At 40.4% G+C, this 12,416-nt stretch overlaps 1 protein-coding gene across 3 annotated transcripts in view; it reads right to left on the bottom strand.

Moving 5' to 3' along the window:
- Positions 1 to 12,416, bottom strand: part of cpne5a (copine Va) — a 73,789-nt gene that overhangs the window by 21,325 nt on the left and 40,048 nt on the right. For all 3 annotated transcript variants that reach the window (XM_071476056.1, XM_071476055.1, XM_071476057.1), the window contains 6 exons: positions 10,553 to 10,656; positions 10,187 to 10,291; positions 7,316 to 7,357; positions 6,865 to 6,940; positions 4,795 to 4,848; positions 4,304 to 4,365 (listed from right to left, as the gene is read on the bottom strand). In XM_071476056.1, the coding sequence (XP_071332157.1) occupies positions 4,304 to 4,365; positions 4,795 to 4,848; positions 6,865 to 6,940; positions 7,316 to 7,357; positions 10,187 to 10,291; positions 10,553 to 10,656 (443 nt within the window). The remainder of the gene's footprint in view (positions 1 to 4,303; positions 4,366 to 4,794; positions 4,849 to 6,864; positions 6,941 to 7,315; positions 7,358 to 10,186; positions 10,292 to 10,552; positions 10,657 to 12,416) is intronic.

Raw genomic sequence — 12,416 nt, forward strand, 5'->3', positions numbered from 1 at the left:
AAAGGACACTGCACACTTGTGAAGTAATGCAGAGTGCAAACGTTTTAGTATGCCGTCAGTCACAACATAGTGGATCAGGCTGTCTGTGAGAAAGTGAATGAAAGTAAAAATCAGTGCATGAAAAATAAATTAATGCCTCACTGAAATTATTAATTAATCATAATAAAGTTTATTTCCAGATCCATGAGGACCTTCACATTTAAGAAGCAGGAGTGCTGCGGTTGTTGGTCGATTCATTAACATAATGAGTAAAATGTTGCTTTAACTTTTCTACATGTAGAATATTTACATCAGTGTATCATTCTCTGATTAATTTTGACAGCACTAATGGCTGCATGAATGCATGTAAGTTGGTTTATGTTCAGCTCTTTGCCTCCAGAGACATAAAAACCACAGTGACAACCTGAAGAAAAAGATGGAGCCTCAATCAAAAGAGAAAGAGAAAGGTAGAGCTAGAGATAGCCTTGACTTACAGTACATAGAGATAGGACCACTTTGTCATGTTTTTGATGGTATCTTCCAGACTTTTCTTATCTCTGTGGCTGCTTATATGGATTTTAATACAAAAACACTTCCATTAGTGACAGCATTTTCTCATGGAAAACATCAGGGAGACAGTGACAACAGGAGGCACAGATGCTACAGCAAGTCTTTCATGATGATTTAAAAGATCTCAAGAGAAAATGCCACAACTTCTGATGCTGGAGCGATTTTCTTTCAGAGATTTCACGTTTCCAAAAAAACTGCCCTGATCCCAGAGTGTTTTTTTAAAGTAATAGTCTTTGTCATCATCCCCTCTCCCGGGCACGGCACCGACAGAAGTGATGAGCTTTTAACATCTCTAAATGTCTGTAACAAAAATATGAATTACCATTCTACATAATGCTTCACTCCCCATGCCGCGTCACAATAATTAATGGGGTAATCTCTCTCTCATTTCAGTCCGAAACAGTTTCATGTGAAGATTTCCACTTCTCATTTAACACAATGGATAAAAAGCAGTGTCAACCTTCAAACTGATTCATTAAGAGTTCAATTCCAATCTGAGGTGAAATAACAAAGGATTGTTCTTTAACAACAGATTTAGGTGTGTGCGGCCTTTGACAGTAGCTGCATTTAACTTTATTCCAACAATAATCGCAATTTAAGGACAATCAGATTAATGTTAATGCCTCGATCAGAATAAAGTCTCTCTTTCAGAAAGACATTTAATATGTTCATGTACAGTACTTGTCCTGCACATGTTCACCCACTTGGGTTAAGTCCAAGATGTCCTCTGGGAAAAGTCTTTCTCAGGGGACCCACCTATGAATAAAATTTACTAGTTTACGACCAAACACACACATACACACATACCAAAACCACAAAAAAGACTAAATAAATAGAGTAATTAAAGTGTGTTCTGTTGGATTTGCCGTATCATTGCACGTATTATAGTAAAGCTATTTTTTCCTCACCATTTTGTCAGCAATGTGTAAAATCTTCTGCCAGAAAATTGCGCAGGAGTTTTGACAGTGACATAATTGATCAACAAGTTAGTGATGGTATCCTTCACCTCAGAATTAAGCCTTTTTATCACCATTTGTTTTTATCTCGTGGTAGTTGCACTCGTCTTTATGTTGTAGTATTTCTACATGAAATCAAAGCAAAATATCTCACAAACAATAAAATGGGATGATTTAGTGTTGTAGTCTTGAAACTTTTGCAGGGCTGTTTTATCTAATTTTAAGGTCTGCTTTGACACAGACATATTCAAGATGTTTAATATTCCACACAACTGTGGGTATGTTATCTCTAACTTCTGGCTGTAAGTTACTTTTCCTTCTACACATCATGCAGAAATTTAAAGTAAGAACAGTAGTGAGGATGCTATCAGCACATGCCCCAGTATCAGCAAATCACAGTGCTCAGAACTTTTTTTTTTTGGTTTGCTTATCGTTTTTGTGAATATGACACGATAAAAACAAAACTATAATTACCAACTTGTGCTCCTTTCTAATCAGTTTATGTTTGACTCTAAGTGAACATTTCTGCCAAAATTAAAGCCATTGCATAAAGGTATTCTTGAGATATTGCATTCAAAATATTGGAGAGGATGGACGTTAGATAGATGGACAACCCAAAAAATAAAGCCTTCAGCCACAGCTGTCAACAGCACGAAGGTATAAAAACCCAATATCTGAAATATGTTTGCAATGCTGTACATTTTGATTTGAACCTACAGTGTATTTACTACTTACTGTTTACCAATTTTCCTTCTTCCTCCATTTTCCTTTAGTGTTAAATTAGATCTGAAGTGAACAAGTAGTAACATAAGGATAAAAACACTGTTACTTTGAGTGTGTTTGTGTATGTGCGGTTACAGTATGTGTGTCCAACTGTGTGAGCTGGGGAGAGACCAGCGGGACAGATCTGGGACACTCAGCCATCAGTAGCAAAGCAGCAGGAAACTAAAACCAGGGCACTGATCCACTAAGAAACAGGTTGTCCGGCTTTAATTAAGCTCTCAGATCTTCTCCATATTTCATCATAGTCATCCATATTCATTCACACTATAGTTGTGGCTGTGGACAAGATCGTCTCCTTTGAGACCATACTCAAAACACACGTGGAAAATTCCAGGCCACTCAGTAACTGTTGTCAATAACACTGAGGAAAATGGGACAGGTGCTTGCACTGCAATGTGCAGCAGGAGAGATGGGAAAGAGGATGAGTCACAGGAGCTGAAGTAATGCATTTAAATCTACTATATTAAATCTCACATCAGTGATTTCCTACCTTATTTCCGTGTATTAGTCACAGCAGCGTCATGTCTACAGTGTCTACAGGGCTCACTAATGTTCTCTGTGCTGCTGCGGCAAGTTTCAGAAAAATGGTTAACTCCCACTATCGATTGATATTCTAATACTACATCTGTGAACAGGGAGACTACAGACAGAGGTCAGTAGTGTGACCCCAAGATATGCAAATAATTTGCTGCTAGAAAAAAACTTTAGGTCAACCAAACAAAAAAATAAAAAAATAAATATAACTTTGTTCTCTTTGTTTTTCCTTTATTTTATAGTAAACAGTTGAGAGATATACTGTGGATGACAAAGGTCTTCAGCCAGATTTCATTGCAAAATTAGACAACCAGGCCACTGTGATGCCCAACATGCCATCATGAACCAAAAACACAGCCACACTGTCTTTGACAATAAGCACTAGCAGTGAGGAACTATATTATATGTGGCTATAATTAATTTTACAGGACTGTTTTTGTTGAATTCTGTTGCAGATGTGTGAGAAAACACGGGGCTTGAAACCTCATTCAACATCAATGGCCACAGCCAACAGGAACAAGAGGGCTGCTGGTTACTATAGATGCTAACAGGTGGCAAACAGAATTCACATGCTAAATTTTTTATCTGCCCCTCGTCAACAAAAGTGGCCATGTTTCTTTGTTGTAACGGTATATGCCAGTCACTGCTGTGTTTATCAGACAAGCAGAAATGTTACTTTAGCTTTTAGGAGGCAGTTGCTATGGATGGGTTTATTTCTAACAGTGAGATAAAAACACCCGTTTTCATTTATAATATTGTGAAACTAATGTAAACAACATAGACGACAAGAGAGACATAAAACAAGCAACTAAACAACACAGCAACTAAATTTACCCCTTACAGTAAGACAGAGATAGTGCAGGAATTCCTGTTCTCTAATGTGACTGTCACAGTGTTTCTGCCAGACTGTCTTTTTTATGGAAAATTGGCTTTCACACAATTCACACAGAATAGCATAGGTTTGTGTTTATACAGGGACACATTTAAGCTAAATAAGACAAAATTGATAAACGGCCCTGTCCATGTTTTAGGTGATAAGATCTGTTTGATAAGTCTGTTTGGAATAAACATTTATGTCCAATATGTTTCCTAAAAACAGTAAATAATCAAGTGGAAAATTCTTAATATTAAATCTATTCAAATCATGTTCATTTCAAAAGTTTTTGCAACGTCACAAAATCAGCTCTTCCATACTCTTCCGTGATCAACGCAGATTTAAGGTGAGCACAGAGAAAGCTTCCCCCTACAATAGTTGAAAATGAAAACAGCTCTTCTGATGTCAACCTCTGCTCAGTGGAGTTCAAACATTAAAGTTAAGTGGCAATAAGTAAAACAAATTTTTGAATGGAGGAGGACTTTAAGAAAACAACGTAACTGCTGTAAGACCTCCTGAGTTATTGCTGTAAGGAACCTGCCACAAAGGTAGTACATTAATATACCATGTGCTCATTTAAACAGTGACAATATAACCCGGGACTCACCCTCCTTTGATGTAATCCAGGAAGGTGTGCTCTGACTCCACAGTGAATGACAACAGGGACACCTGAGACAAAAAGGTCCAAATTGATTATGTCATGCTTGGTAAAAAGGAAAGCAGAATCTGCACATTAACACTGACCGCTGAGCTAACAGCCCACAAAATGACTTATCCACACAGAATGATTTTGACATCTGGGCAGCATATTAGTATAACAATTTGCTCAGAACATTAATGTGGCTGACAAGAGCCCCTTTATTCATTCCTATGGACTTTCACCCCATTTCAGGTCAAGAGAATGTTTGCACATCTACTTAAAATTCACTGTCTGGATCAAATGCCCTGAGACCAGGAACGGAACAAAAACATTTAACAGAGCTGAACTGCCTCATGCAATCCACTTAGAGGAAACTTCCTGATGAATACAAAAGAAAAGGAGGGCAGGGGGTGTGAGTGCACCAGGAGGTTTCCTCTTATCTTAGAAGTGAGTCTCACCGTCCCAGAGTTGATGTATCTCTTCTTCTTTATTTTCTTCTTGGCATTCACCACCTGGTATGAGGGCAGCATAAAAAAAAGAAGGATAATGATCATGTAAACTTACAGCACAATTCTTTTTATCCCCCCTCGGGCAAGTAATAAAAACATCTTTGTCCTCCTACTCCATGTCTGTAAGGCTAATGGAGCATAGGGACTGAATCCAATAACTGCAGTGGGTGAGAATGAGATAGCATTGATCATGCCTTGCAGCACAGATTATTCAGGGGGATTTTTATAAGCACCTATAGTGTGCTGTACATTTTATACGCATATTACCAAGCTTGGGCATGTGGAACACATGTCCTATATCTCTCCACAGACCATTTATTTGTATAAACAAAATGGTAACTATATACAACTGAATCACATGCTGTGCAATTTCACAGGTGAGCAGGTACATACACAAAAATACACAAGCATAGTGGTGATAAGGAGAGCTGATTAGGAGCGATTATAGCACTTGCTGCTTTAACTTAATTTTACATTTAGAGATTGCAGCCAAAAACATGTATGTGACAGCAAGCTATCAAGGTCAAACATATCTACTGTTCATCCTAGGGGTCTAAAAACAAACATGAAACACACGCCTGGAGGAAAGTAAGCTTTATAATAAAGGAAAAGGTATCCCACGCTCCTCTACTCCTCCGCTCTGCCTCTGTCGTTACTCTTGTCGTCAACTCCTCCAACACAGATGATGCCTCACAGCGCCGCGGCCATCACTCAGTCACAACCAGGTTTGCATTACGTCACACAGACATCACCTTCAATTATACCAGCCTCCGTTAGCATTATCCTGCTGTCATCTCAGCTCACGGAGCTAATGTTTGCAGGCCCCATGCATGTCAGGCTGAGTACACAGGAATCTGCACAGAGTCAAACTCTGCCATCTGTGACCTATTCAAATTCTTTATTTGTCAGCTGTGAAAAGGTGGCTTTGTGTAGTTTTTGGCCACATCCTGAACCCGTTTCAAGGCTACTGACCTGGCAAAGAGGGCATGAAGAAACTGCTGTGTTTCATTTTCTAATTGAAATACAGAAAGGTTTGGTGAAGGGTAATGGATGCACCTTCTTCTGCCGTGTCAGCAGGGCAGCTTTTCATGCCACTCACTCGAGCTGTCTTCCTGTCTTTCGCTCTCTCTGTCCTTACCTATCCCCCTGTACCCACCATCTTTTCCACTTCTCACTCTCTTCATTGGCCCTGTTCTTTCCTTAATCCACCACCATGACTAATTCAGAGGCTAATGTAACATGGCAAGTGTTTTAATGAGCAGGGACTGATAGGAGCCTCACAGCACCTAACAGTAATACCCCATCTGACCCTCAAAGGACCATAAAAAAAAGTCCAATCAGCAGTTCACAGTTCTGTTGCATTCCCATTTGTATTCTCAACACAGAAGCACCTTTCTCATCTGGTCTGCTGCACCACTTAACCTTACTGATGCTTAATGCCGAGTAGGGCGAGGAGAGGCAGAGGAGGTTTGCTGTTAATCTCAAATAGCCACAACGCGGCTCAAACAACGAGGGCATGGAGAGCTTCCTGTCATTAAACTTTGGACAACAAGACCTTGCAAAGACAAAGGGCACACTGATTGCTCTTAAATCGAAATTGTTTTCTCACACTAGCACCCAGAAATTGAGCATAGGTTTGTTTTTGTGCCCTTGCAGGATAACTTTTGTTCCAAAGGTGCATCCACAGTTCATTCATTAATAGTTTGCGCACAGACCTGTCTGGGTACAGTGTGGTTGGTGTGCTTCACTTCACTTGAAACACATTAAATGATAAGTCTGGGCGCACAAACTTATATTGAACAAATAGATGTATCACACCTTCAGAGTTGGATATAAAGGAGGTCAAGTTTTGCATTGTGATCTGAATTAAAGAGATCTAAGAGGAACAGCAGGAAAAAATAAAATACAAGCATCAAAATGGAATGTGAAACCCCAGCCGCTGTTTTACATGAGGATCCTCGGCTCTGAGGGAACACTGAGAGGGTGATAACAGTATCAGCTATCTTTATCTCCACTCACCTCATAGACGTTTAACTGGCTCTGACCCCGACACAGCTCTTTATAGCTGGTTGTGAATTCGCCGATGAAGTCATGGCTGGAAGAAAAAGAGAAAAACCGCATCACACACTGTTTAGAAGGTACAACACTGAGAGACGAAAGATAAAAGTAGCTGGAGGAATTAAACCCCATCCACTGATGCACATGTGTATGTACTATAATAATCAATTTTTAATGCAAGATTAATAGCAGTTAAGTGAGAAAGATTGTAAATGTGCTAGCAGGGTTTCTGTTGAGTGTTTCTGGAGAAAGACAATGTAATCCACAGAGGACCTTAGGGTGAAACTCCGACATGAAAAAAATTAATAAATGACATAAATTAGGCCTACTTTTTTAATCAATTCATGATTATGAATATCCCGTGTGTGTGTGTGTGTGTGTGTGTGTGTGTGTGTGTGTGTGTGTTCACTACCTCCCGTCTCTGTCCCAGTCATATACTTCAACTTTGATCGTCCTGTGAGACACATCGAAAGAGAGAGAAAAAGTTTAAGTAATTCATGCGCCACTACCTAAATGTCCTTGAGGGAAATTTCACAGAGAACATTTCTGATATGACGCAGCACAAAACAAGCTATTAAAGCTCGTTAATTGTTAGTGAAGGTTGAATTAATCAATCCAAGAGAGCCTGCTGTGCTTTGCATGCAAAAGATGCAAACATCTTTCTGGAGATCTCGTAAGGGTGAGAGTTTGTCACATCTTTGAAGCTAGACTGTGTTGCACACTGAGAATGGTCAGTTTTGAAAATATATGCGCTAATGACAAATCTTTAAAGAACCATTTAACTGAGCCTGAGACCGACGCAAATTTATGAAGCCTATCTGGTTTCTATCAGTCTTGCATCCAAAAAAGCAAGGGGAGTGTAACTTTTCAGAGTGGATTGGTAAACTGGCATTAAGGATTTTAATGACTTGTTAACCAGTGAGATTATGTCTCTCACAGTGGGGAGAGCAGGTTGATAGAGTTGCCAAAAGTCTGGGGAAAGCATTTTCTGTGCACATGCCAAAGATAGAAAACTAACCTCTCGGGAGGGAGCATATTTTTGCAAGTTCCTGAAATATGCTGGAAGGCAAGAAAGCAAATAAGTAAGCCTGAGAGAATTCACTGAGAATGAGGAAAGTGCTTCCCCTCATCTACACGATGTGATGGAAAGATCAGTGGCTTGCCTCCCCCACCCCCTCCCTTCCCCCAACATCAGCTGCTGTCAATCCAGGAGGATGCGGGGCGATGGAGGGCCGCTCTGTTATCCTGACCTGAACTCATTCTGTCTGCACTTAACGTATTTCCCCACCTAACAAACATGTGCGATCCATGTAGAGCAGAGAGAGAGATGTGATAAGAATTATAGTGTGCTAAAAGCAGCTGGTTTTTTTCCCCTCTAAATACTGAGACAACATATAAACCAGCCAGAGATTCAGGTTTCAGAGTCAGAGTGAGTAAACGATCAAATCCTCCTTCTTCTCTTGACTGTCAGACAAAAAATAACTGATGTGTTTTGACACTTTGGGCCAGCATGGCAGATGATTCCCAAGTGATGTGTCAGTCACCATCAATTCTCTCCAATGTCATTTTCTTCCAACTAATGATCAGGGTCATACACAGGAGCACGACAGAGAATTAATCCCTGGATCAATTTCATGTCTGTTCATGCACAGTGGGTGCATGTTTGAGTGGAAATTGCAGAGATTTTGCTCTCTGAAGATGATTACAAGTTACAAGAGATTTGACTGATTCACACGAGGTCGAGAGATGTGACTGAGGAGAGGGGGGGTGAACACGAGTATCAGTGCCTTAGGTTTTACGCATGAAGTTAATGTAAAGAGTAAAAACCATGAGGCTTCTATGTACTGGAACAATGGCGGTCGCCGGACCTCTGCTCTTCTTTGTTTATTCAGCTCCTGTCAGACGTCGCAGATCTGGGTCTTCATCCCCAAGGAGATTCAGCCTCACCTCTTTTCTCTTCTGTCTCCGTGTGAATGATGTCCTTGACGTCTTTGCATATTCTTCATATTTGTTAGCACAAAAAATTTTTGTCAGCACAAAATTGTAATCCAAATCGAGGGGCTGAGAATAGAGGGCCATTGTATGGTGTACAGACTGTATAGCTCTTTGAGGCTTTTTTTTGATTTTGACTTCATTTGAAAACGTTTGAAAGAGCAGAAGTAAAATGCACGGGAGCTCAATCAGAGACATCTGCATTGTCTGTAAAGTAGAAAGGGCTCTACCTTTGACCAAATGACTGAATCAAAAACCCTTCAAAGTGTCACTGTATTTGGAAAACAATTTTTGATTTTGTGGTGCACTTAAACTTGATTCACTGAATAGCGAATCAAAAGAATCCAAACTGCAGCGACTCTGCTCGGTAGATCTTGGAAATAAAGCATGTCAAAGAACGGCAATCAGCAAACTGTAGAAATTTTATATGAAAAGTCTCAGTGGCCCTAAATAGCTGTAGATTTCTCTTGCCATCAAAATCCTCAAAGGGGATCAAATGTCTTTTATGCTCTGGCTCCATCTGTCTGACCCAATTAGCTTTCTGGGCAGGTGAGCAGAGTCAGGATCGAAGTGAAGAACCTCCGTTGACACCCAGCGTGGTGAAGAGGGCAAGGTTTGACATGTTCTTTGATGACTTCTACAGACTCTTATAGCTGTCTGCATCAACACACTTTTATGCTTAAATACACACAAACCACACACACACACACACACACACACACACACACAGAGTATGTTGTTCCAGCCACCTGTCAACATCTACTGAACGACAGCTACAGCCACTCTTCCTCTGCTTCTCATTTTTCTTTCTCTTGACTGTGATTTTTTATTTTCCAGCCAAAACTCTTCCTCTTCCTCTTCCTCGGGGGTCCCACGAGGCCCTCTGAGATTCAGATAAGATCAGAAATGTCACTGGTGCAGCCAATCAGAAATTTGAAATTCTCTGAAAGCCTCTCACCAGTTGTGGGTAAAGCACTGAAGTGAAGGCAAGGCAGCATGTAGTCAGAGACAGACCCCTAATAATTCTTTATTTCAGCAGCAGATAAAATGACGGCAGAAAATCAATGGCATCTAAATTTGACGCATCCAGCCCATTTTGAAATATGTATGCTGCATACTGAAACTCTGCCTGGTTTTGATTTCCACTGGAAAATCACACTCCATCTGAGTGTGTGTGCAATGAGTGTGTATGTGTGTGTGTGTGTGTGTGTGTGTGTGTGTGTGTGTGTGTGTGTGTGTGTGTGTGTGTGTGTGTGTAGAAGACTTTATTGCACATCATCACTCATCCTACCTGTCATAGTCTCCATTGCAGAGCGCTCTGACGGGGATGGAGAAAGGCTGCCACACTGGGTTTAGTGTGTTCTTCACCACCTCTGTCTTATGGCAAATGGTGAACCTGGAGATGCAGGTCATCAGGGTTTAATAATCCAAAAACACACTTCTCTAAAAAACAACGGAGTGATAAAATCTTCCCATTATAGTTTGCTTTGGGACCACGTCTGCATAAAGGTATCTGTATGCAGCTGAGTTCAAAGGATCTCAATCTAATTCTCTCGACCTTGGTTCCCATCTTCTTTCATCTCCACGCCCTCCTACCTGACTTTGATAAGCCAAAATCAAAAACCCCCTGGGAAGCCGAAGCAAGAGGGAAACTCACGTGCCGTCCTCGTTGCTTCTGTAGAAGACCATGAAGGGGTCTGATTTTCCAAAGAAGTCCTTTTTATCCAGTTTGTTGGCACAGAATTGCATGGTGGCGTAATCCTACGGACAGAGGGGGATAAAAGAAAGTCACAGAAATAAAAAGACAAAAAAGCAAATGACATTGTAAATCTGTGCTCCTGCCTCTGTTTGTCTCCTGATGTTTGTTTATACATTCTGTGTGCCAAGATATAAAATCACTGAAGCACCAAATAAAAGCAAAGTGCTGATTGAATCCTAATAAGAGCACAGCGAAACCAACCAGTGGCCTCTAGTTTCCAAAACCTGCAAATGCATTCATTACCATTTCTTTATTATGCAACTCCTGTATAACAACAGTGGATGGGATAAGGGATATCAAATAGAAAATACCTTGTTGTGATGAATATAATCATAGTAATAGTATGAGAGACCATGCAGAGGCATAGAAATGGGTTCTAAAACCATGCACATGGATGAGGGGGGCTGTGTACAAAAAGGATGTAGAGGGTGTGAGTGCAGCTAATGCTACATTAGAAAGCCTGGTATTACCATAATTACACTCATTTAGGCAGCATTTCAGTGTGTGCTGCCATTACAAGGACAATGAACATGCCCCGTAATGCCCTTGGTTCCAGATAGTCTCCCTGTGGTCAAGGTATTAGTCTGCGTTGTATATAATAATGATGTTGTATACTGAGCGCAGACTCAACAGGTAAGCAACCACATCAGAAGAATCACTGCAAAGTGTTCTCCATCACGGACAGCCTTTACCTCAATGTCTTTTTAAAAACTCTTCAGCCCTGAAACACACTGCATAAGCAAGTGTCTAATCATCTTATCTGAAAGTGTGAGATCAGAAGACAATCAGAGCCTTGAACTAGCAAAACGAAGAGCTGTATTTACCCAGCTGGTCTCTCAAGCTTTTAGGTTTTCAAGTGCAGCTATTAAATCTGAATCAGCGTGCTGCTGGGCACTGCCTTTATCGATTGTTTTGACCCACATCAGTGTGGTTCGCTCTGCCTCTGACCTGCCTCTCACTAACCCCCATCACTTCACTTTGTGCCTTGGACACAGACACAACACAGACCAACCTCTTTTTCTGAAGCAACTGCTGAGAGAAAGATGAATGCCACTAAAACAATACATCGTAAAATAATTCATATTCTCCTGAAAATTGAGCTAATTTGAGCTAATTTCACTATCGCTGTTGTTTCCAACTGTGGTTTACATTCTGGAAATGTTGAAACAGAAGCAAAGGGCTGATTAAAACAGTCAGTGGGTTCTAAATGGGTTGTTGCATATTGTGTTTCATTTCCTTCTGTCACTCTTTTGTCATTTTTTTACTGTCATTATTATCTATGTTTCTGCATAATATGGGTAGACAGCATGTTAATGGATGATCATCTTTTTCCAATTAGTGTAGATTGATATGGATCAGCCAGGTTATAGAGCAATCCACTGTGCAGTTTGTACATGAAATGTGTTGAGCTCTCTCTCGATGGCTTTTCACAAGAACATTTAATTTGCTAACTTCCCACTGTGGCTCATTTTGTGGATTTAGAAACAAGACTGAGTCAAAACCAAGTAAATGGCTGGACCAGGTGTGGTCAATATGAGAAATTCAGGTTGTTGGTGAAACAGCTGGAAAGTAGCTAAAGCCTGCTGGAAAATTTACTAAATGTCACTAGATTACGTAATGTGCTAATTAGACACCATCACTTTATGTTTGCAGTCCACCAAGTGACAGCCAGTTTCTCTGTGCTCACATATACAGTAGTTTTATACAGCCAAAATCCCAATAAAACTGTTTTCATTTACATGTTTTTCTGTTTCTGTTGTCA

This window comes from Trachinotus anak, unplaced genomic scaffold (genome assembly GCF_046630095.1).
Source record: "Trachinotus anak isolate AG129_WGS33_773 ecotype Australia unplaced genomic scaffold, CSIRO_AGI_Tana_v1 ptg000004l, whole genome shotgun sequence".
Taxonomy (NCBI): domain Eukaryota; kingdom Metazoa; phylum Chordata; class Actinopteri; order Carangiformes; family Carangidae; genus Trachinotus; species Trachinotus anak.